The 24,572-nt window shown below is 36.9% G+C and overlaps 1 protein-coding gene across 1 annotated transcript; it reads right to left on the bottom strand.

Moving 5' to 3' along the window:
• Positions 1-563: 563 nt before the first annotated feature.
• Positions 564-20,050, bottom strand: LOC107086129 (cell division control protein 42 homolog). The gene is made up of 6 exons (XM_015376893.1): positions 19,981-20,050; positions 14,141-14,245; positions 8,233-8,305; positions 8,041-8,150; positions 7,229-7,426; positions 564-2,986 (listed from the first exon to the last, which is right to left on the bottom strand). The coding sequence occupies exons 2-6, from the start codon at positions 14,243-14,245 to the stop codon at positions 2,897-2,899; spliced, it is 576 nt and encodes a 191-aa protein (XP_015232379.1). The 5' UTR covers positions 19,981-20,050; the 3' UTR covers positions 564-2,896.
• Positions 20,051-24,572: the final 4,522 nt, after the last annotated feature.

Below are 24,572 nucleotides of genomic sequence, written 5' to 3'. Positions count from 1 at the left end.
TTACACCAATAAAAATAACAGACTGCAGAATCAAAAATATGATGGGTGGCATAACAGAGCCATAATCAGAAAAGATGCCAAAGGGCCAGTGGTAACTTTGGAGGAGCTGCAGCTCAGACTGTAAGGTCTGCAACTGACTATCAGTCCTGAATATCACAAAGCTGGCCAGACAGTTAAATGGCGAGAAGAAAGTGAAAGAAATATGAAGCTTTTAAACACGGCGTTGGATGCATCATCCTGTGGGGAGGCGCTTTATGGTCAGACTTATTGGGAATATGGATTGAATTTAATAAAGATCATGGAAGAATGTCCAACATTAAGCCCCTTTGTGTTAGTTTACAAATGAAATGAAAATGTGTTTTGTTTCCTGGATACTAATGTTTTTATTTCATGTATAGTAACCAAAATCATTTTTCTCAAGTCAATAATTGGATTTAACTGAACCGATCTTTCCTCGTATATTTCTGAGTTTAAACCAGAAAGAGTGAACAAAAAAAAAAAAAAAATCCCGAAACCTGCTCCTCTTCCAACTGACAAATAAAAGTGATTAAAGCAGAATCAAGTCAAGGTGGTAAAACATTCAAGTACTATTTTTATTATTTCCATAAACCCACCACACCGAACATTCAAATTCTAATGCATAACAAATGTTTATTGATCTTTAAGTATTGCTTTGAAATATCTCTGCACAGGGCAAGCTCCTGCTTAGCAGACCAACCGGGTGGTTAACTGTTGGCACTGTGTGTTCATCAAGTAGCTGTAAAAATATCTAAAAAGTACGAAGAGGGAAGAAAATAAAAATTAAACCCTAAAGTGTCTAAAACCCTCCAAGAATATCGTCCCCAAAGAAACAATTAAGAAGCAAAAAATATCAATAATACTCATAATTCATTTAACATCTGATCAAAAAATGTCAACAGATTGTTTTTAAAAAGATTTTCTGTTCATTTGAGAGAAAAACAATCATTTTAAGGGTTAACGTAGTTTTCTAGGCTCAGGACAGAGAACACTGAAACAACACAGAGTAATATAGTTCACCATTTTACACATTCTATGCAAAAATAATCTATAGTTTGTTAAATAAGCACAAAGGCTGAGCAAGAAGCTGAAACTGCTAACGATAGCTTTCAGTCTTTGTCTAGTTCAGAGGTTGGGCCAAAAAGAGCAACCAAACAAAGCCTGGGAAGAATCTCAAAGGTATTTCGAATAGTATTTCCATTATCGTCGGCGTCCACATTCTTTAGAAACAATTCAGCTAAACTTTGGCGACAGAGGGAACATGTGAACCATGTGGCCCTTTAAGGCTTTCAGGTGAAAAAGGCAGTAAAAGCAAAAAAAAAAGGAACAGAACATGTGTTACCGAGCAGGCCTCTTGTTCTCCTCCTCTTGTTTAAACAAAATACAACATTTCTCAACATTCTGACTGATTAAACAGCTTAAGGTTATGAAAAACTGTCATTATTCAGACATATAGGGTAGTTTCCACTATTTAATGAAAGCAACTCCAGAAACCCTTAACTAAGGGATCAGACTGGATTTAGGCACTAAGACTTTGAAGCGTGTTGAATAATAATTGTTGTTTATGGGATTTTTAGAGCTGTGAGGCTCAAACAGTCGGAGGGATGCAGGAAAATTAAGGCACGTCAGGTTTGGATTTTTATGTGGCAGAAACCTGAGATGCAGCTAAAATGCCGTCCTTTATTTTCCCCACTTTAATGTCTTATTTGCCATTTGGGAAAGCAATTTTAAATATAATACAGGACAAAAAGTGACAAAGGTAACGATCGGGTTGATGGGAGCCATTTGGTTCAGGGGGTCAAATGCTTTGGCGACTGCAGGTCTGGAGGATCAAATGTCAGTTCCTTTCTCCACCTTTGGTCAAACGCTAAATCTTGTTTGCTGCCATGCAGACAAACCTGTCGTTCCTGCTCGTCATGTTTTTCCATTAGTTCATATGACCCCATTCTCAATGAGGGCAAAGTTTTCACTGTTAAAGAGTTTAGTTACAGACCTACATGAACAGACGGGTTCGAATGGGAAGTCAGCTGAGCTGTAGTTTTGTTTTCAGCAAATATATTTTTAGGATCAAGGGAAAGGATCAATTAGTCAGTGTCTGAAGCTGCAGGTCAATTATTTTGATTAGCAAAAACCATCATGGTGAATCCATCATTTCGTAGCAAACGTTTGGATATGGACATTTTTAAACAGATATTCTGTTTGAAAAGATATAAACTTAATTAAAAAAGCCTTACTTATAAAGAACGTTATTTCTGTTTTTATTCAAAAACTAACCTTAAATCTCTTTGTGGTATAAATAAAACACCTACTGTGTTGCTATTTACCTTTCAGTTATGCTATTTAGAAAACAGAAAACAGCAGTAAATAGATTCAAAATGCATTTTCTTGTCTAGAAATAAATTTATGAAGAAAAAAAACAGATCAAAAAGAAAATAAACATTAAACTTGTTGAACAGAGAAGTGAAAGCTGGCACATAAAAGGTTGGGAGGCGGTTTCAACCCCAGCGATGTGGATCTCCCTCGGTTTCCTGGCGACCATCAGTTTCAGTTGTAAACTCGCCTCCATCCGAGTTTCGCAGGTTCAAACCTCTTCATTCGCTCCGTTATCGAAAAAAAACCAAACCCTGTTTACTTGTTAATGTGGAGTGTAGTTGATGTATGTTAACCGTATTAGAGGGACTTCTATTTACTGGGGAAAATAAAGCGCCAGTCAGTTCCAACACCACACCCATGTTAGGTCACTACGGCTGAAGGCACTGTTTAAACATGCCCCTACATCCCTCCCCTTGGTGCTCCCTCCCTCTGTTCCCATAGAGGATTGATCTCTTCCTCATCCGTCCACACCTTCTTCTGCTCCTCGTCCTCCTCTGGAAGGCTTTTATAGGAGAAGGCAGCGCTTCTTGGGTTTGATATCTGGGGGCTCCAGAGCTGCCAGGATGGCCTCATCGAACACGTTCTTCAGTCCTCTCTGAAAGGGAGACAGAGAGAAATTTCATTGTTTTTTTTCACATTTTTTAGTGACGCTAAACACGCCTATACACTAAGAAATGTAGTCAATACAGTCATACATTGAACAACAAATTACTAATAAAAATTGTGATTTTCAGTGATTCTGAATTAGTTGGAAAGAGTGAAACTATTTTAGCTTTTAGTTTTGTTTCATTTCAAATTTAAGTCCTAATGTCAGTGTGTATCCTTATCCTAGTCTTGTTATTGCTTAGAAAACATGCAAATTGAAGAGAAAAACAGGTCCACACCTCTATAATGGGGAGTCATTAGGCTCGTTATTGACCTGGCTTACAGGAGCGATGTTTTGAATTCCAGCATAGCGATGAGGATTGAGAGGATACCCGGAAGGAATCAACTCTATCGCTGCCTTGTAGGTTTTTTAAGAGCTGAAACCCAAGTGCTCCTCTACTGTTTAAGGTTTGTTTTTCTCTCTTAACGTAAATGGCTTCCTTCACATCCCTTTCAAACCACTTATTTTCTTTCTCCAAAAGAGTGGTGAATATTAACCTATTAATTCCTCCCTCACTCCCTTTTTTAATAAAGAGTTACACAATGATAAACTAAAAGCTCACAACCATGTAACAATAGCTTATAAAGTTACATCAACGGAAAGTGTTGCGGTCTTTCAAAATCTCGTTTCAGGACTTCCTGCAGCACCTTTATAAACAATTATTACCACACCATCCAAAAGCAATAGTATCAGAAACTAAAATAATATGAATCCGCTAACTGACATAGTGGAAGCTTTCTCATTAATATGTTCCTGCTTATTGGTAAAAAATACCCTGGTTAAAGCTGCAGAGCAGCATTGGAAGGGATTTACTGCAGGTGTTGTGCAAAGCAGATGTATTCCTGTTACATGAAGACAGGTCCAGTCATGTGAAAATTGAAGCAACACTCAAAGCTATAAATACCAACCTGTCAGTTTGAGCTTGGAGAATGTTTATTTATGTGACTGTTGTTATAAAAACAAGCTCAGTTATTTAACATTTTGGTGTAATTATAAATTCTATTCATTTTAATTAACCTTGGAAAAACAGGACCAACAGTTCTTTAGACCTAGCAGGCTGGAGGGCATATTCTCAGAGCCCATTTTCAGGCAGTATGGTTTTTCATTTCAAACAGAAAATGAAGAAAATCCCTAAAACTGAACAATGTTTTTGAACGAAACAAAAAGAAATCACATAGCAAACTGTTTTCTGTTATTACTAGAAGAAATCCCCTTTGCTCTGCATACTGGATGAAGCTTTAAGTGAACATTAGACAATCTATTTGAGCTTTATTCCCAGAAAACCTTCTGTTGTGACTTTTTTTGTGTGCATCTGCATAAAAAAAACCCCCACAAACACACACAAAAAAAAGTACAACACCTCAGTCTCTGATGCTGTCGGTCAGTTTGTAAAACCATGAAGTAAGCTCTGTTTGAACGGGCTGATCACCATGGTAACTGTGCCATCCACTGTCTCATTAAAAAGCTTATTCTAAGAGTGAGACCCCATTACAGTTTATTACTCCACCAATGAGGCCATGTTTACATCGGCCTTGGTTTGTCCGTCTGTTTTAAAATAACTAAAAAAGTTCTGAATGGATTTTGCTGAAATTTGTAGAGAAGCTGAATGGCAATAAATGATTACATTTTGGTTTTGATCCAGGTCATAATCAGGATACATAAATTTTATAAAGGTTTTTCTAAATCTAATTGTGAGATAGGGATATTTGGTGGAACAAGCAGTTCCCACCTGAACCCGAGGGGGGCAGCAGTGACTATTTAGCTTCGGACTCAAAAAGTCTGGAAGTATTATACTGAAGACAAACATAAAATAACACAAGAAAAGGGAATGTTGTAAGGTTTTTATCAGGATTAACTGAAAACTTATCAATGGATCTTAATGAAATTGTTACCAGAGGTGCGCCTCATGGAACAATCCATTAAAATTTGGAGATGATCCAGATCATGTGAGAGTTTTAGCAATCGGAGTAAATCACAATGTGGTGTAGAATTAGCTGCTTGGATGAGAGCTATACACTCAGAGTGCTTTTCTAGTTTTCATTTTCTTTTGGTTCAAATGAATGAAAATACGGGTCCGTTTCTGGGGGTTTTCCTCCTTATTGGTTTCAAACCAAAAACCATAGTGTCTGAATGTTTACCAACCCATGTATAACTTGTTTTTCAAACTGAAACCAACAATAAAAACAAGATACATTTTTTTACCCCAAATTTTCATAAAACAATATAGAGAAACAGCAGTTCCTTTTTTACTTTCTCATTTCAGAAGATTAAAAGGCACATTAATATCACAGCTAGTGCGCCACTAAAGGACTCTAACTTTAGAAAGTTTTGAACTCTGTAAAATATACTGAAATATCAGCTATGTTTGGTTTAACTGAATTTGTTTATAGAGATGTCAGTGAGGTTTTTGTATGAACCGGATGCAGCATAAAAGGAACAAGCTTCAGGATAAAACTACGATCACATAGAGGGGGTGTTAACAGCTGCGCAACTAATATACCGTAAATGTATGTTAGATTGCATACTCAACAACCAGTTATTCAAGGTTACATTTCTAACATGTTTATCTGTTTACTGATCAGATGGTAGCAGGTCAAACTATGGGGTTAAAAACATCCAACTGCTTTACAGTAACCCTCCAGGTTTGTCAAAAAACTCATAACTCACTCCTGTTACATCAGAGCCAGAAACAACATTTTCTCCATATTCAAAAGTAAAAGGTGGCGTCCTAGTAGGGTTGTCAAAAGTATCGATACTCAAAAAAGTATCGATACCGAAACATTGTATCCGGATACAATACTCATTTTAAAAAGTATCGATACAGCCATCTAAAGTGCAAAAAAAGTGGAAAATGCACTGTCTGAACACTGTGTGATTGAATAATTCTGTGCATTTTTCAGTTTCAGACTTTTTTTGTAACAGGTGCAGCTGCTGAGAATTATTTTTGTTTAACTGCTTTGGTCAGTGTCATTGTTATGTCTGCAAAACATAGCCAAGGAAGGAACACTTAATTTTAATTTTAAGGTTTTTTTTTATCAAGCTTGCTTAATATTGTGCACAGCATATAACCTCAAAATATTATTCTTATTGTTTTTTTTATTTATTTATTGTATTTTTTTAGTAATGAAAATATTTCTGTTGAATTTTAGAGTCTTTGTATTTATTCTTGTGGTATCGAAAAGGGTATCGAGTATCGAATATTTTCCTTAGTATCGGTATCGAGTTGAAAAGTTTAGTATCGTGACAACCCTACATCCTAGTGGTAAGGGCATTGCACTTAGAATCCTGAGGTTCTGAGTTAGAAACCCACTCCAACAGACTGCCACTCAGGATCCCTGAGCAAAGACCCTTAACCCCACACTGCTCCGCAGGCATCCCACAAAGGCAGCCCACTGCTCCCCAAGGGGATGGGTTAAATTCAGAGAGCTCATTACGTTGGTCTGTACATGTGACAGTATAATGACAATTTAAAAAAAGCTACAAGTTGAACTCCTTAATCCAGTGAGGGGAGCACTCGGCTACTTTCTCTCTGGCAACTGGCAGGTTGACTATTGCTAATGGTTAGCATCAGTGTTTAAATTACCTGTCCAGGTGGAAAGCAGCTTCCTTTGTCTACTTTCTGTCACAAAAAGCTTGACTAATGTTCTGTGTTTTGTTTCAAACCTGAGAATAATAATGCTGAGCAGAAGCCATTTCTCAGAGCTATCATAAAGTTAGCTCATGTTACTTCAGCCTGCTATAGTTAGTAAGTATTTATACAGTTTGAATCATTATACTTTGATTCTGCACCAATCTACTATTGTCTTGGTGGATTTTTTTTTTTTTTCAGAAAAATTAAGCATTTTAATGAAAAATGTGAAATTGACACAGAAACTGCTCTCTCATCTTTTAATTCTTGGTTTAAATTTGAAAAGCAAATGAGAGCTGAAGTTTATACTGAGAACCACTGAAACTCTAAGGTGGTTTTAGTTTGTAAATTCTTTATTTTCATGGCTCACAATCTAAGACTGGCCTCAACCCCAAAGCTAACCTTAATCACAACAACTGATGAACTGACAGATTACAAACAGTTTATTAGATGTTGTGTAGCTTTGAAGCAGGAGAGGTTTCACTCTAAGGCCATTTATGAATCAATAAGGGCCTCAATGCTCAGGGGAGAGTCTGCATACAATAGGGCCCCTCCCTGGTTACCTGCGTCAGAGCGGAACACTCCACATATTTGACGGCTCTGAGCTCTCGTGCCAGTTTCTCTCCGCTTTCAGAGCTCAAGGGTCGTTGTTTGTTCTTGGCCAGCTTCTCCAAGGTGTTGCTGTCGTCTCTTAAATCCAGCTGAGTCCCAACCAGCAGGAAGGGGGTCCGTGGGCAGTGGTGTGAAATCTCAGGCACCCACTGTGATGAAAAAAGAAACATTTCAGCCATGACAGACTATATAATTAAAGGTACCTATTTTAGTCAGGAAACAGACAGAGAGCCTAACATTAAAGCCACATTCATCTGCCCCCACTAAATGCCTTGCCTGTGGATAGTGGAATAGGGTGGAATCCATCCCAGTGAACACTGGGACGTAGCGCAATGGGAAAGTAAATTATTCTTATTGCTTATTTCAACCGTTGCGTATATTAGCTGCATATGAATCAAGATGTTATAACCAAAAAAAATTGATTGACAGATGACTGTTGATATATGATTGGCAGAATGTAGGTGTTCAAGCTGACTTATAACTAACTGGCCTGCATAAGATAAAAGGGAAAAAAAACAAAAACACAAATTTAAAGACAGGATTTTTTTTTTTTAAATAGAAATTTTCTAACTTTTGGGACAATATGGTCTAATAAAGAGTACATTTATATACATGTTTAAGCCAGAATGATTTAACATTTAAATATGATTTCCCTACGACTTTAAAACTAAAACAGAATTGAAAATCAGAAGTCAAAACTAACTGAAAATTAATAAAAATTTCAAAACTAACATCGATCGCTACAGGATTTAAGTAATCAAACCTTTTCTCTGACGTTCTCAAAGGAGGAAGGTGAAACGACGGAGAAACAGACGAGGAAGACGTCGGTCTGAGGGTAACTGAGGGGTCGCAGCCTGTCATAGTCCTCCTGACCTGTAGAGGGAGACAGATAAAATGAAAACTCTAATAATAGTAATTAAGTTGCATCAGGAAGAAAGAAAAAAGTCTGACTCACCTGCTGTGTCAAACAGTCCAAGAGTGTACGGCTCTCCTCCGATCATCACCGTCACGGCATAGTTGTCAAAGACCTGTGCATGAAACAGGAAAGGAGATTAAATAAAGACTTAAAAAATAAGCTGAGAGGAAGTCTGGGAAAAGGGAAGTGAAAATGTGAGAAATAAGGAAGAATGCTAACTCAGAAGGACCATTTAAAAAGGGGACCATTTAATAAAGGGAAGGTAAATAAATGGGTATATCCAAGCCTCATGTCAGGTTTACGTCATTATTGCTTAAACCTCAGAGCAACTCATGAGCTGATATTCATGTTTCAAAGATTAAATTTTTAGTCCATAGGCCTTTGAATGTATCAAAATGTTTTTTTTTTTATTATTAATTTCAGATTATCTGGGGTTTAACTAACCCTCCTCCTCTCCAGCTCAGGTTCAGCTTCAGAAGCATCATGAAAGGCTCCAACTAGCTGTTGGTGCGGGGCCCAGTTTACCAAAAAGAAACTGAATTACCAATAAATGAGTAATAATGTTTACCTTTATCGTGGTTTTAATCATAATCAGCAATGCCTTGGTGCGAGGGATTGCTCTAGTGTCAAAAAAACAATCAGCTGGGTTTCCTTAGACAGAAAACTTTAAGCTATTCACATTAATAACAGATGGTAGATCTACTAGCTGAGGTTTACAGCCGACATGAACGTTTGTTCTTGTATCGGCCGATATGTGCCATCATTAAACCATTCATTAGTGCTTTCGCCTGAGTCGCTGCTTCTCTATCTGTTATCCCTTGTTAAGGTTTTGTTTGATTCATTATTAAATATAATATTTTGCTTTTTAAGCTAAGAATTGTGCAACATTTGTTATCATTTTGTTTTTTATATTGTAAATAGGGAAAAAGAACAACAATCGGCAGCAGATGTCAATGGATTGGTTAGATTGGCACCATTGGGATTAAAAATCCTGTATGAATAAAGCTCAACTCTGTTTTAATCATTTGAATGAATTATCAGTAAAGTGCCCTGACTGTGACACTATATAAATAAACTGAATTGAATCAAATAATATCTGAAAGCCTTTTAGACTTAGACAGATTTATTTTGTAATTTTGTATACACAGGTGCATCCAAAAAAAAAGGAAGGATGAGCTGAATCTGCTGCTTGCGTGACCCTGACAGCAACATGGTGCAATCAGTTAAACAATCTCATATTTTCAGCCAGTAAACCTACTCAGTAATCTGACACTCAAAAGAGAACATATATGTGTACGTATCATCAATCAGTGAGTGCTGAATTAAAAACCTTTGTATGAAAGATGTATTTACTGCTTTTCAGAGCTATTGGATTAAGAAAAACAAAAGTTTGTCCCCTGCTTTACAAAACAAAAAAGCATTAGTTTTTAATCTTTTGCATTGCAGAAATGTTTTTATCCATTTTTTTTCTTCCAAAATGGCACCAAAGCTTCTGGCTAGAGCTCAGGGAGTCCTGCTGTGACTCTATGGTCACTTATTTTCTGTAAAACTTTGGCCAATGAGTTCGTCAGCTGAATAAATCTGAGAAGAATGTGGCCTTTAAGTGTTTGTGTGTCTCTGCAGGTGGTTCAAATATCTTGTTTGCAGCGTCATCACCATGGCAACATAAACTTCCTGTTTATGTGGAACCTACTCTTTGTGAGGTGGAAATTACTTCCCTTACAAAGCCCCACCCTCGTGCAGCCAGAAATCATGTGAGGCAGCCTTATAGTATTCGAGCTGCTGCAGGTTGCATCAAGTATTTGCTCTTCAAGAGGAAAACCTTAAAGAAGAGAAATTAAAGGTTTTCCAATTAAAGCTTTCTTACTGAACTGTTCTGGTAAATAGGCTTGCAGTCTCTCAGCTTGTTTTCACCCACCTGGTGCCAGGGATGTTGACATGCAGCATGCCTGCAAACTGAGCGAGTAAAATCAGTTCTGCTAATGTAGAAATATGCTAAAGCCTTCCTGTGCCTGCATGAACACTGCATGGCTTTCAGATAAATCACACAGTGTGGATTTTATAACTCTGCACTTAGATTTAAGTTTGAACTAAACTCTGATTTCTATTAATTAAGCTTTATGAGATGATAAATATGTAATATTCATCCTATCATTCACAGGCCTAAGGAAACTTATGCCACTGCAATCCCCATCCTGAAAACACGGATACATTTTCAGAACTCAGTATTATCTAGTACTTTATAATATTATTTTTATTGAACTTTCTTTATTTATCTAAAGCTAAATTAACACTTTGTTAAAAACAGCTTCATTACTCAAGTAAAAATGAGGATGGGCCAAACAAAGTGTTTCTTAATCTCAGTGAGCACCAAATCATCCCAAAAGCTTGATGAGGATAACCATTTACCATCATTTCCGGTTGTTCTTGTGCTATCCCTCTAAAAATTAAATAATTTTTAAAAAATCAGACTCATTCAAGTTCATGAGAACTTAACATTTGTTTGATACTTGAACAGATAATGGCCTTCTGGGTGAAATTTCTATATTCCCCATCGTTATATGAAGAGACTCGTTTGCATTATTTCAGTTCCAGAAAGTGGACTAGAAAGAGAGCCTGAGGTGAATCACTGACATGTACGGACAAAAGCAGGCAGCAGGAAACAGGAGGAGCTGGGCGAGGCCAGGGAAAAATGTACACTTTAGTAAACACGTAGAAGAGGGGAGCTCTATGGCCCAGACTGTGTTTATACTTAATTAACTTTACCTCCATAGGTTTAAACTGAAATCAAAAGCATAGCTAAAACCCTGTAACTGAGCTGACCATCTTTGTAACTTACCGCAATCTATTGTAAATTGGTGTAATATATACATATATATATATATATATATATATAAATAAAATAATAACTGATCCTTTTAAAATGATGTTAAAACTACAGCTTTAACTCAAATCCGGTAAAACAACACCAGGAAAGGACTGAAATCAGAAGTGGAAGGAAATTTAATTTATCAAATCTAAAACAGTGGCATTTATTTCCAGCTTTGGTTGATCAGCATGATGGGCAGAGGTTGTTTTTCCATTTCCAGGGGAAAGGTTGAACCATGATGTTAAATCTAATAACATAACACTCCCAATCCAAGCTTTCTTCTGGATTTACTCCTGACACATCTGGTCTTATGCTACGTTCACACCTAAAGCAGCAAGAGCAGCAAAAAACGCGTGTGCTGCTTCATTTTTGCTGCTTGTACCAGTTTAGTTGTGATGCGCGGCTGTATGGAAGCAAATCGTTACCATATTTAAAATGAAAAAGCATTTTCAGAAATGCTTTTTCATTTTAAGAATGTGGCTGCATTATTTGACTCATAAATGAAATTAGTCATCAATCACCCTGTTTGCATTTTCATTCTCTTCTTCACCACTGCTCATCCTTTTACTTAATTAAAATGAAAAAGAAAAAGACATTTGAGATTTATTTTTTCAAAATGTACCCCAGCAAATACATACCAAAATTAATTTTGAAATGTAAAGATAACAATTTGCTTCCATACGGCTGAAGCATCTTTGCTGCTTTGGCTGTGAGGTGGAAAAGTTGGTCTGATACGCGATGGGCGGAGCTACCCTATCCTTTCTTTGCCTGTAACAATAGCAGCTATATATGCTGTTATCAATGGGTAAAAAGCAGTTTGAATCTATTTTGAAGTGAGAAAGTGCACCTGAAAACTTCTGTCTGTCAGTTCATCCAGATTACCATCATGCCTATGGCCCGGTGGCCACTTTGCAGTGTGCCGCTGCGGCTGTAAAGCGTTTTTCGTGTAAGTAATCTAAACTGCAGGCACCAGGATAATAAAAGCAACCATGTTTTGCTGGCAGATTTTGGCATTTTACATCAATTTAGGCTTTAATGAACTGCTTCAGGAGTGATCATAGCACTCTGCATCAGCAGTGCTGTGTCTCTCTCCCTGCCAGCTCCCAGATCAGCTTCTCTGATTGGTTGTGGCGGCGCATCGAGCAGCAAAATTTCAATTTTTCCAACTCCAGCAGCTGCTGCGTTTGCAGTGCGTTCCGCTCATCAGATGCTCTACTCCTGCTGCTCAAAACGCAGTCAGTAGACTTTAGCTCACCTTTATTCTATCACTACCTTTTTACTTGGAGTTGTTTCAGTAACCAATTGAACACAATTTGATTTGTTGTTTAAGTCCTGATGCCTTTAATTAAATATTATTCTAGAAGAATCCTCCAAGGCATCTATTTACATTGCAATCAAATCCAACATGTTAGTCATTAATTGACAAATGAGATGAAAACTGAAAGCAGTTAGAGGCACTCCATCCGATTTAGGAGTATCGGAGTAACGAAAAATAAACCACTGAATATAACAGGTGCACCATCTATACTGTTATTTAGGCTGCTCATAATTTTTTGTTTAAATGAAACCAAAGAAATTATACCAAAAAGAAGACAGCCTTAACAGGTCAGTAAACTATTCGGGAAGATAATTTCTCCTTCCCCTCCTTGATTTCCTGTTGTGTGTTTTTTTGGGGTTTTCTTTAAGCTGACTAACAGGAAACAACAAAGCAAGAAGCTGCAGCAACACAATGAATCAAAGAGGAAACAGGAGGTCTGCATGCAAAGCTGTAATGAATCTGTTGACTGAGCTACATCTGTCGTCTGACTTCTTTTAAGACAAGAACTAAAACTGGAAACGGTAAACAGAAACTGACACTTTAAAGCTTTGTTATAAATCCTAGATGCTATATTAAAATCTGTATCACAAGGTGCAAACTGCAGAATAATCAGGTTGTGGCTTATAACACAGGCAGAAAGAGGATGTATTGAACACCATGAGAACAATAAAAAAAAATAACAACTGGCCTGAATGCAAATGAGATTTGAAGAACTGTGGGGATACGAAAAAATAGCATATGCAAATGGTGAAGAAACTGTTTTATGAGAGAAAATATATCTTTAAGTAAATAAAACAGAGTAAAAAACAGGACTAATGGAAACGGCTGGTTCTGCAAACCTCTCATTACTCCGAGCTAAGAGGTGGGAGCAAAAGAAGCAGCCTATAGGCTACGTGGGCCTGGAAATGAACAGTCAGTGAGCCGTTCTAATGCCACAAACCTAAACGCAGAGTTTGCATCAACAGTGGAGGATCTGAGCCAAGTTTGGTGCTTCTGTTAATCAGCAGGATGCTGCAGCAACACTAACGGCCACAACATAAGACTAAATGCAAAGAAATCAACATCATAAATCATTCTGTTTGGGATTTAGAAATAATGTTTCCATTTATAATTATTCCTGTAAATGATCGTTTCCAAACTTGATTTCCTGAAAAAGAAATAAAATCTTCAAAAAAATAAAAAATTAAACTAGAAACTTAAGTTTTGTTCTCAACAACTTTACAAAAACAGAGTTAGTTTAAAGCTGATAATAAAGGTGTTGGTGTTGTTTGGAAAGGAGGCCTGCCATGTTTACATCAGCTTACAAAGCGCCCAGTTCCTATAAGATCAATCCCTTTAGTGTCAGAATATAATAACCAGTCTGGAACCACACCTAGCAGTAATCTGATCCATAAAACGGAGCCACTCTGCCTACCTTCCTACAAACAGCGGCTAAATAGGCAGCCCAGCTGAAGGAGGTCAAACTTGTAAAGGAAAGACGAGAACTCATTGATGGGTTTTCATCGCATCCATTTTAAAGAATCATCTGGTATAAACCTTTAACAAACTGTTAAATGATACTCATTTTTTCAGTTCACTACAGCCCTTAAAGCTCATTTTGTTTTGTTTCCTCAGTCCAGACACTATAAACAAGTATTGCTTCCTGTTTAACAGGAAACAGAAGCACAGTTTTAAGGGTTAAATATATCTCACTTCTGTGTGTCTATAAAATACCACTTGATATCAGCTGGGACCAAGTAGCCTAATATACGGTTACTCACAGTTGGGACGTATTCAGAGGGAAATTTGTTGGTTGTGTAGGAGATGAGCAGGCAGGTTTTCCCCACAGCACCGTCACCCACTACCACACACTTTATGGTCTGCATCTGGGAAAGGAAGAAGCAATGGGATTAGCTAATAGCAAGGTAGATTCTACTAAACACAGAAACAAAACCAAAAAACTGAGGGAATTATGGATTATTATCTATGAGAATCATTTCAGGATTTAAATGAAAGGAAAACCAGTTAGCTATTTCTGAGGCGAGTGACAGGAGGTGCACCCTGGAACTGAACCGTGTTGACAAAGCAAGCTAAAGGGGTGGTTATTCTCCCGCAGCAGTGTGTCACAGGTATTTTTGATTTATGTCCAATTTTGAAGCGTGGTCTGCGCTATGTTATTCCACGCCACAGCGCAAGAGGGAAAATCGGGAACTAGCTGTGAGTCTAGATACGGCAGATGCAATGAGGAAGTGGGGCAACGGAGGGACATGAGGGCGAAAAAGAGCGGGGGTCCAGGTGGAATAAGAGTCCCAGCATTCTCGCGCACATCGGTCTTCTAGCTGGTTGATCTTCACGAGTTGTTTTCCATGATGGCGCTCATACAAACAAAACAAGCCGGTAAGGTACCAAACAGGAAATACGCGTAGTGTAGAGCAGATGTAGATTTGACCAATCAGAGGCCTCCTGTTGGCGGCACTTTCTGCGGTAACCTACAATTTTTGATAGGTACAGCAAAGTGTAGGGGCGGGGGCATATCTGCGTTAACTGTGACACAGACGCAGACGACCTGGTTTTTGAGCATAAACCAGCTTTAACCAGTGGTGGAAAGTAGCAAAGTACATTTTCCTGGATTACTGTACTTATGTACATTTTTTAAGTATCTTTACTTTACTTGGGTAATTTCTTGAGGGGGATACTTATAGCTTTTCCTCAACTACATTTTAAAGTTAAATATTCTCCTTTCTATTCCACTACATTTTCAGGAAGCTACTAGTTTCTTGTTCATTTTAGCTCAGCTTAGCTTTGTAAGCCTCTGTTGCTGTTTTTCTCTCTTGAAATGCAATTTCAACATGGCAGATAGCAGCCCTTAGGACTGAATCTGGTCTCCACTGTTTTAGAGATTAGCATAACATTCCACAAATGTGAGAAAGTCAGGGCAGATATCATTTGTAGTTTATAAAATTATTAAGGCCTTAGTTGTTGCCATGTGGCCATGTTGTTCAGTATGATGAGTTCTCAAAGCAGTTAAGGTTTCTTTCTTTTAACAGGTTCATCTGTAACCATCTATTCCACAATGAAAGTGTGAGGAGAATCAAGACTCCTGTTTTCTTTTTGATGTGCTTTTAAATTAGAAATAATAATTAAAATAGCCATCCTTATTTTTTTTTTTGTGGGGGATTTATGTGCCAACGTTCTTCACAGGTGGTTTAGAAATGGTAGCAGATGGTTCTATGGGGCAGTACATCAGGTGGTTTCTGAAAGTTATAAGGCTCTTTTAAATTACTCTAAAAATTAGACAGAAATGTACTAATATTGCAAAATTTGATTTGTATTTTTGAATACTTAAATACTATAAAACTAATGTACTTTTGAAGTATGTTCAAAAGTGAGTACTTCAATACTTTAACTTGAGTAGATGTTTGACCGTATAAGTTTTACTTTTATTTGTGTAAGATTTGACTATGAGTATTGATCCTTTCACTAAAGTACTACTGTTGAGTATTTTTTCCACCACTACCCATAACCGACTGTCTTTGTATCAGTTTTCAAAGCGTCCACAGTCTGAACATCATGCCACCTTCCAGCTGATTCAGCTCTGCTCAATGAAAGGCCGCCATTTTGTCCTTTTCTTACTTTTCTTCATGTTGTGATTACATGGATGTAACCAAAATTACTACCGTGTGACTGGCGGCAGACATTTATCGAGATATTTATCTTCATCGTGATCAATTTCTAGTCATGTTAACAATTTAGATTCATCATCTAAACAATACATTAGAATTATTGATTATATAAAAAAACAAAACACGGTTACTACATTTAGTGATGTTAATCATGTTTAGTGATAATGGTCACCTTTCTTTAGCAATTAACAACTATTTTGCAAATCGATTAACCTATTGACTCGTTTTTAAATTAATCGATTAATAATTGAATGGCAAAAAGTTCCTAAAAGAAGATTTTACACAGAATTGAAACATATTAAGGCTAAAACTGTTCTAGAGCATATTAAAGGGACAAAAAGGTTTTCATTTAGAATACAAAATGTTAAGATATTTTTTTTTACAATTTTGGTATAACAACCGCTTTGAGTGGGTTGCTCTTTCATCAAAACACACGTTTTAGGCTCTAAACTCAAAAGATTAATCAACTACTAAAGTAGTTAATGATTATTTCAGTAAGCGATTAATCCCGTTTAATCCAATTAATCGTTTCAGCCCTAATTTCTTCATGCAACAGGTGACTTGAAGAAGCCTATTTTTAATTTCCATATTTTAATCAGATTTATTTGTAATTATGTGGCTATGAATGTTGTGGTCTGCAGTCTCAACTATATAGTTACCTAAGAGTGATTTAAAAGAATTAGTAAAGAGTTTTTTTCATTATAACAGTACCATAAATGATCATGATACAATTTTAAAGCTATATTGCAGAGCCTAACATGTGACGTCTACATGCTCCATAGTGGGGCGTTTATAATAACACTGTTATAATAACAGTTCTTCACAACCCCAAAGCGCCTGGTGGGGCGGTGAATCGCTCACAATGGATTCAAAATAAATTGGGCTCTCATATAAAAAAATTCCGAAATGAGCATCAGGAACTGCTGTTGCAAAATATCCTTCCGTATAATGGAATAGTTCTGATTAAAGAAGATTAGGAAACAAAACCAATAAAGTAAAATTTGAAACTCTTTAAAAGGGGAAACAGATCCATCACCTGATTTTAGGCCTTCTATTTCACCTGCCATCTAAAGAAAAATGCCAGCTCCAGATTAGTCACAAACTCTCTTAGCGGTGGCTGATGTGACACATAGTTTTAGCCCCGACAGCGTAAAGATCTTTACTACAAAGTGATAACCTTCATAATTTACATGCCCAACTGAATGACTGAACAACTGCAGGAAAAAAAACAACCTGCCCTTCTGCTTCTTGTCAACATGATAACGACATTGAGCCGTAAAGCCTGTGGGCCTGACGGGAACAAGAAAAGGAACTGAGAAGATGGAAACAGTGGCAGCTCTCTACTTAAGTGTTTTTATTTTTTGAGCACCCAGAATCTAAGCGCTTAGCATACCCAGGTTGGTGGTTCATTAGGAGGGACAATAGCACCAAACTATGTGCTTCCTATCCATCAGTGGCTCTTTGTTTGGGCCTTTCTGGCTGTATGCAGCATTCAGCTGGACTCTGATGAGTCAGGGACTCGGTAACTGGCTGCAGGAACGATGACAGCGGTTATGTCAGGAAAACATTCCTCAGTTCTAATTCCTATTCACATGAAAACAATTCTGAACAACTATTGGCAAGCATGTTGCTTTAATTCACATTACTCTGCAGCACAAGCAGTTATCTGGGATATCAAGCAGGTCCTGTTTGGCAATCAACAGCTTTAAAAGATTCAGCATATGATAGGAATGGGTTTTTTCCCCTTTAAAATAGGCCAAATTCAAATGAAGTTTTAACTGTTAATACCTTATAGCAAATTAAAGGAAAAGTGTTAAAGTACTTCAAAAGTAAACACGTCAAGTTTACTTAACCGATCTATACCACCATAACCCTAAAAAACGCTTTCTATTGGAAATAATTCCATTTTAATATGTCAGCCGAGGTTGAATTTAGGTCTATTTGAAGACTGTACTATATCAATTTCTACAAATCAGGACAAGCACCTCATGATCTTCTATAATTACACAATAAAAATGACAAAATGCACCAAGAGTCAGACTTGGAAACCTCAACATTTAAGTAACTGCATATAATTTCGAAAAAAAAAAAAAGCAAAACAATTGTAAAATTAAAGGTGGACAATAATTTCATATGAATATATATGTTCATATAGAAGAACACATATATTATGTTATGCAATAACAGTAATATGTGGTTGTTTTGTATTTTGATATACATTTCAGTTGATTACAGCACTCGTCATTGACTGACCCCTGTGTTTTATGTGTTATTTTCTTTTTTTAGGAAATATTTCTAAAATTTCTGAAAGGAGTTTTGTAAACTTTGTAAAATAACTGTCACAAGTTTCTAAACGGAAACTGTTGTAAGCATTCCTGCCAGTTATTTGCTAACATTGATATTGTAATTATAGTATATCATCCGAAATTAAAGAATATATTGTTATTGTGATATAGGTTTTGCTCATATGGGATGAATCTGTGAAAAATGAACTTCCTATACCCAATTCTCATGTGATAACATCCCTTTCTTTGATAATGATGGGAATTATAGTTACTTAATGTATTTCTAGGATATTAAGACATTAACAAATGAACATGTTTGGGTTTAGTAAGAATGGGAACCAGAAAAATACTTTATGAGATGTTTTATGCTTCTACAAGGATAATTTTCAAAAGTTTTAATTACTACTATGGACTTAGAAGAAATAAAAGTTGAAGAAAGAAAAGATGGATTCAATTGTCAATTTAGCCTTTGATTTGATCAGACAAAACTACAGAGCACAAAATAGGCATTTTTATAAATAAAAAAATAAAGAGCAATTCTGCTCTGTAACATTTGGTGGATGCTGTTAAACATCATTGACACTTCATGCAATTATACAACAAGTTTTCTAAATCTATCTTACATATGTTGAAAGCCCATGAAATCTAATCAGGGCAAAGCAAATCACTTTTAAATTAGAGTGATGCATTTAATTATTAAGTTATGATAAAACAAAGTATTAATTTAATGCTTTAATCCTGTTTTACATCACTAACTTGAATGGGATTGCATATCAATTTAGTCTATTTGGCTTCATCTGGCATATTTACATAATGGACTGTATTTTTAATGTTAATTAATGTCACATTTAGATTAAAATCTGACATAAATATATGGAAGTAAAAATGTTTTCAGCGTGATAACACTGGTAAATATGTTTAAAGAAAGGAAAACACAATTTGTTACAATGTACAAACTAACAAAACAAGTGAAAAACTGATCTTCATTCCTTAAACTAAACCTAAAAACATTACTGTTGCCGTGAGATTGTTCTAGACTCCATCTTTGACGTATTTAGACCTCTAAACGATTTGAAAGTCATATTTCTGCCGAGTTTCTTCTTCTTAGTCACTTCCGCATATAAAGAATACATGAACATACTTGTCAAAGGCTCAACAGTCACGGTGTTGCTTAAAGAAATAAAACAGACGAAAATATACTGTAAGAGGTTATTGACGCCATTTTTTAAATAATTTTTTGAATAACTCGGTGTTTATTGTAACGATAGCTAATCTGGGTGAGCCAACCACCATGGCTACAACCGTAATTAAAGATTGAAAATAAAGTAAAATAAAAAAAATATATAATAAAGATGAGTAGCATATACAATTATGAGAGAAATTGTAATGATACGTCGCTAAAGCAGCAGCAGGTCTGCTTTACCTCCAGGGTCCAACCTTTTCAACTCTGGGCAGAGATTTAATAGCGCTGCTAGCCTAAAGTTAGCCAAAGGAAGTTAGTTTGTTTCGGTTAGCAAAATTATCTTTCAATAGACAACCCGTTGTACAACTGTTATGGTAGGAAACGTCACATCAAAACTCAGTACTTCTCTGACTACAGTTCCTTCTTTATAACCAGTAAACTTCAGTTTATTTTCAGTTGACAGCTCTTACCTTCGCTCACCGTCGCTGAAGCGTTCAGACTGGCGTGGTGCATTCAATTGCTTCCTGGAAATCCCCTTTCTTCCTGTACAGGAAGTGAATGAATCAGGTGGTGTTCAAGATCGCCTGGGATTTTTCTAAACACTTTAGCTAGTTTTTGAGGCATGTTTTAAAGGGTTAAGAATATACGTCTTCATTTTTTAAACTGAGAAAGCCTCATAATACACAAAAGGAGTGTATTTTAGTCACTTTCATAAAATGTCATATATATATATATATATATATATATATATATATATATATATATATATATATATATATATATATATATGTATATATCACATAATAGCATACAGCAGCTATATGCAGTCCACTTTATTCTATTGCACATAACTGAAACTTGATCTTTCACCAACAGAGGGCGACAAAAGGCAAACTGAATATGTTCCAAGTCCTTGGTGAGCTTTCTCTCTTTCCATTGCCATCAGAATATTGAAAGCATTTATTCAGTACAAATCAGCATTTTGGCAACCTCCTTTTTGTTTTTATTATGGTCTATCCTCGGTGAAGGATTATCAGATGTTTTCCCAGATACTACAGTTGCCTTTACCTTTCAGGCTCTTCCTACTTCTTGCCTAAGTCCTTGGATGTTTCCATTATCTGGGATGATCACATCGATCACTACGGCTGTCCTCTGCTGGTTATAAGTGATCACACTTGCTTGGGCACAACCACTTTGGCTGTATCTGGAAGTCCCACAGAAACTTAGCTCCATCATTCTCCACCACCTTGGTGGTTGAATCCCATTTTGACCTTGGGGTCTCCAGTTTGTATTCTGCATAGATGTTTCTATACAGTCACGGTGTATGGTTTCCTCATGTTTCAGCGGCCTCCTTGCATAGCATGCACCAAAGTATTTCTGCATGTTCTCCCTGTGCATGCTTTGGTTCTCTCCAGGTACTCTGGCTTCCTCCCACACTCCAAAAACATTACTGTTAGCTTCTCTAAATTCTGCTTAGGTGTGAGTGTGTGTGTGAATCTGTTGTATAATCTTTAATGTCCTAAATTAAAATATAACTTGAACAAATGCTTTACAGGACGACTGCAAGGGGTCTGTGGTTTCATTTTTTATGAACATATTAAGATTTATTCTGTAACAGCATGGATGATGAATAACAATTATTCATTTTCAGGGAAGTGGACCACAAAGGTAACTGGGTCAGACATTCCTCTCCACAGTCCCTCTATCCAAAGCCTCCCCCCTGCCACAAGAGATATTATGTCCCTGCATTGAGTTTCTGTGCTCTTCTTAGTCAGACAGACAGAGTTGCTATGGAAACATCCTGATCAGATGACTAAAAAACTCTTTTGATGCTGAGCATTTCTAAAAATGTGTTGTTTTTTGCTGTGCCAGGTAAGGTTTGAAGACAGACCTGTGAATCAAAGCCTTTGGGTTTTAGTTCAGCTATTTCTGCACCGGAGAGGCCGATGTTTACATTACCACAAAGAACATAAGCTTGAATTAAAGATGTGAAAACAGATAATTATCAGTCAGTATATTTGAGGAATAGTCAAAATAAGCCAATTGTTCAGTGTTTGCAGTGATCTGAATATGTTTGTGTTTGCTGAACTGGCTTTAGGCTTAGGGAGACCTTGCTGAGAGGAAGGCCAGTTGACCTTCAGTGTAACACAGCAGAACGGGATAATTACAATGCAAGTCACTTTTTAACACCCCCAGCCATGCAGGCCTTAATGTTTATATATTCACACGCATTTCATTATAGCCTTTTGATCTCTCTAAGTTTTATTTTGTTATTCTAATTTTTTTATCCTACTTTCAGGCAATTCCACTGACAGTTTCTTTCACTTTCCCCCCATCTGTGATTGTATGTGTTTTAGGTCCTGTTAGACCTTTTTTCTTATTTCACTATCAAATTTAAAACTATTTGTAATAAAGGAAGGACATTTTTCTGCTTTTTTTTTTCTTTCTTTTTCTTGCTGTTTGGTTTCGGACTAAGGTGTGGATTAAATTTAGATTAAGGTTAGGTTTAAGAATGCACTGGTAATGGTAAGGTTTAGGGCTATTGTCATAGAAAGGGTTGAAAATGACTGAATATCAATGGAGGTCAGTGGAAGGTAACCCATTCCCCTCCCTACATATAGCAACATGAGAATGAGTATGTGTGCCTATCAGTGTCTCTGCTGTTGTTAACCGAGGAATGGATGTCAAGGACACAGTGCCGTTTGTCTCCCCTATATAATCCCATTAAACTCGGGAATTTAATTACAGATTATCTCGCACACTCACACGCATGTATGCCCACACATAAACACATCCAAAGATTGGCACACAGGTGGACCTTCACACAAAGACACACCTGAAGGAAAAATGCAGAGTTCCTAGATAAACCCGTAAACACGCAGACTTAGAGCTCTGATTTCCCCCTTTTTCTCTGTCAACGTGTATCAGTGTCACCCTGCAGTCAGCATGAACAGCTTCAACAGACTGTTTTTAGAACAGCAGGGACACATTATTACTCTGTAGTTAGCAAGGATTATTCACTGCTACAATTCAAGTTCAGCAGTGAATAGTCACTGTGTTAAATATAAAAAAAAAAATCAAAAAACAAATGAATGAAACTGTTTCACTTATGTTCTGTGAACAGAAAAAGCTTTTAATTCTGTTCAACGCTTTAATTTAACACACAGGTCACTTCTTCAGGTCTAGCTGAACTGCTGCTGTAAAAAAAACCCAGGTCAGTTAATGGTTCAGACTGGATGATGGCGACTAGTTAAAGTTTACACCATGCAGCAAAAATGAGGGAAAAGAAGATTTAAGAGTGTCTGAACCTGGTGGGTTTGTTTCTGCTAGATTGGCAGGGGAAAATATTTTAGAATCTGCTTATGTGTCACCAAAAAATTAGATTATGCATTGAAATATGCAGATAAAATGGCCTGGTTTATGTGAAAGGAAAATTTATATATTATTGAAAATGATATAGAGGCTTAAAGATATAGTAGAGGATGTTCTTTTTCTGGGTGTATCATAAAAATAAGTGGTCTTCCTAATTATCAATCATTCTGGCGATATGTTTACATAAGGCAGTTCTCATGCTCGTCCCCATTTCACTTACCGGTGGTGAGTCTGACATAGGGGAAAAATTACAAATCTTCTTTTGGAAAGTAAGTTTGTATGAGCGATGCAAACAGCAACTTTTAAACAGAGCATGCACAAGGAGAAATGGGCTCGTGCAGCGACGTGCATGCTAAGGCCCATGTTTAACATGCATTCTCTCTTTTACAAACATGGAAATGTTGATAGTGCAGGAATTTGCTAAGGTTCACAGACTAGAACTGTGACCATAAGATGATGTAAATTATGCTTTTGCAATGACTTTTTATTGTCATTTTGTATAAATAAAGTGCAAACAAAAGGAAACTTCATTTAGTGCAGCTTTTCAGACAGTAAATGAACATTTCGATTCCATGTGCAGCAGTCATCAATGTAAACGGTGTGGGAGAAAAACCATGGTACAGTATTTTTGGTTTGGTGTTATCAGTGTGAGTCTTTGACAAGTTATAGAGTTTTCTCAACAGTTCATCTTTCTGATGGCAGTGAGAAAGAAAGTTTTGCAGAATCTGCTGGATCTGCATTGAATGCTGCAAAGCCTCTTCCCAGAAGGGAGCAGGGAGAAAGAGTCCATGGTGGGGGTGAGAGGGGTCATTAATGATGTTACGAGCTTGGGACACACAGCGCTGGGATTAAATGTCTTTAATGGAGGGAAGAGGATGCCTAATGATCTTCTCACCACTCTTCTCACTTTCTTCCAGTCTGAGGCGCTGCAGCCTCCACACCACACAGTGAGCGAGCTGGTCAGAACGCTCTCCACAATGTTTAGAAAATAAAGAAATGAAACAAGTAAAGTTACATAAAAGGTAACTCCTAATTTAGACAATTACAAAAGGGACATTTCACCTCCTGGTGGTTAAAACATCTTGATAATGCAACCATATCGTAAGATTGAATTGTTTCAAAGCGATTTCTATCGAATTGGAGTTCCCTGAATACCAGCATCCTCTACAGATACTGGATCACATCAGAGACGTGGTGGAACAGGAAGTTCTCATCACCCAGCATCATGTTGTCATTCAGTATGGACATCTCTGAGGAATGTTCCCCCCATTAGATGGTTCTGAAGACAATAAAGGGTTCAAACCACATAACAGTAAACTCTTTTTGATCAGGTGAGGAGTGGGTTAAAAGCAGCAGCAATGTTTTGAATTTGGGCTCCATATTTAACTTCACTGATTCTAAAACCAAAACATCTAAATTAACTCTTCATAGAGTTATGTTAGTGGTTTGAATGGTTTGCAGAATCAAGATGGCCTCCTGTTTCGATATTTTCTGGATACTTATGTGACATACATTTTTACCTTTTTTAAGACTTTTTATTTCAAATTCCACACGGATAAAGATTATGATTTATATTCTCATCATAAACAGAACAACAGCGTCTACATGCAGGTCAGACAGCTGTTCGTCTTTTTCTCTTTCTCTTTACCATCTGTCTTTAGACTCTATAGAGACTAATAAGACACAACCA

The sequence above is a fragment of the Cyprinodon variegatus genome, unplaced genomic scaffold, assembly GCF_000732505.1.
Source record: "Cyprinodon variegatus isolate N-32 unplaced genomic scaffold, C_variegatus-1.0 Scaffold143, whole genome shotgun sequence".
Classification (NCBI taxonomy): Eukaryota; Metazoa; Chordata; class Actinopteri; order Cyprinodontiformes; family Cyprinodontidae; genus Cyprinodon; species Cyprinodon variegatus.
Note: the sequence above shows the minus strand (reverse complement) of the source record. Positions and strands in the feature narration are given on the sequence as shown.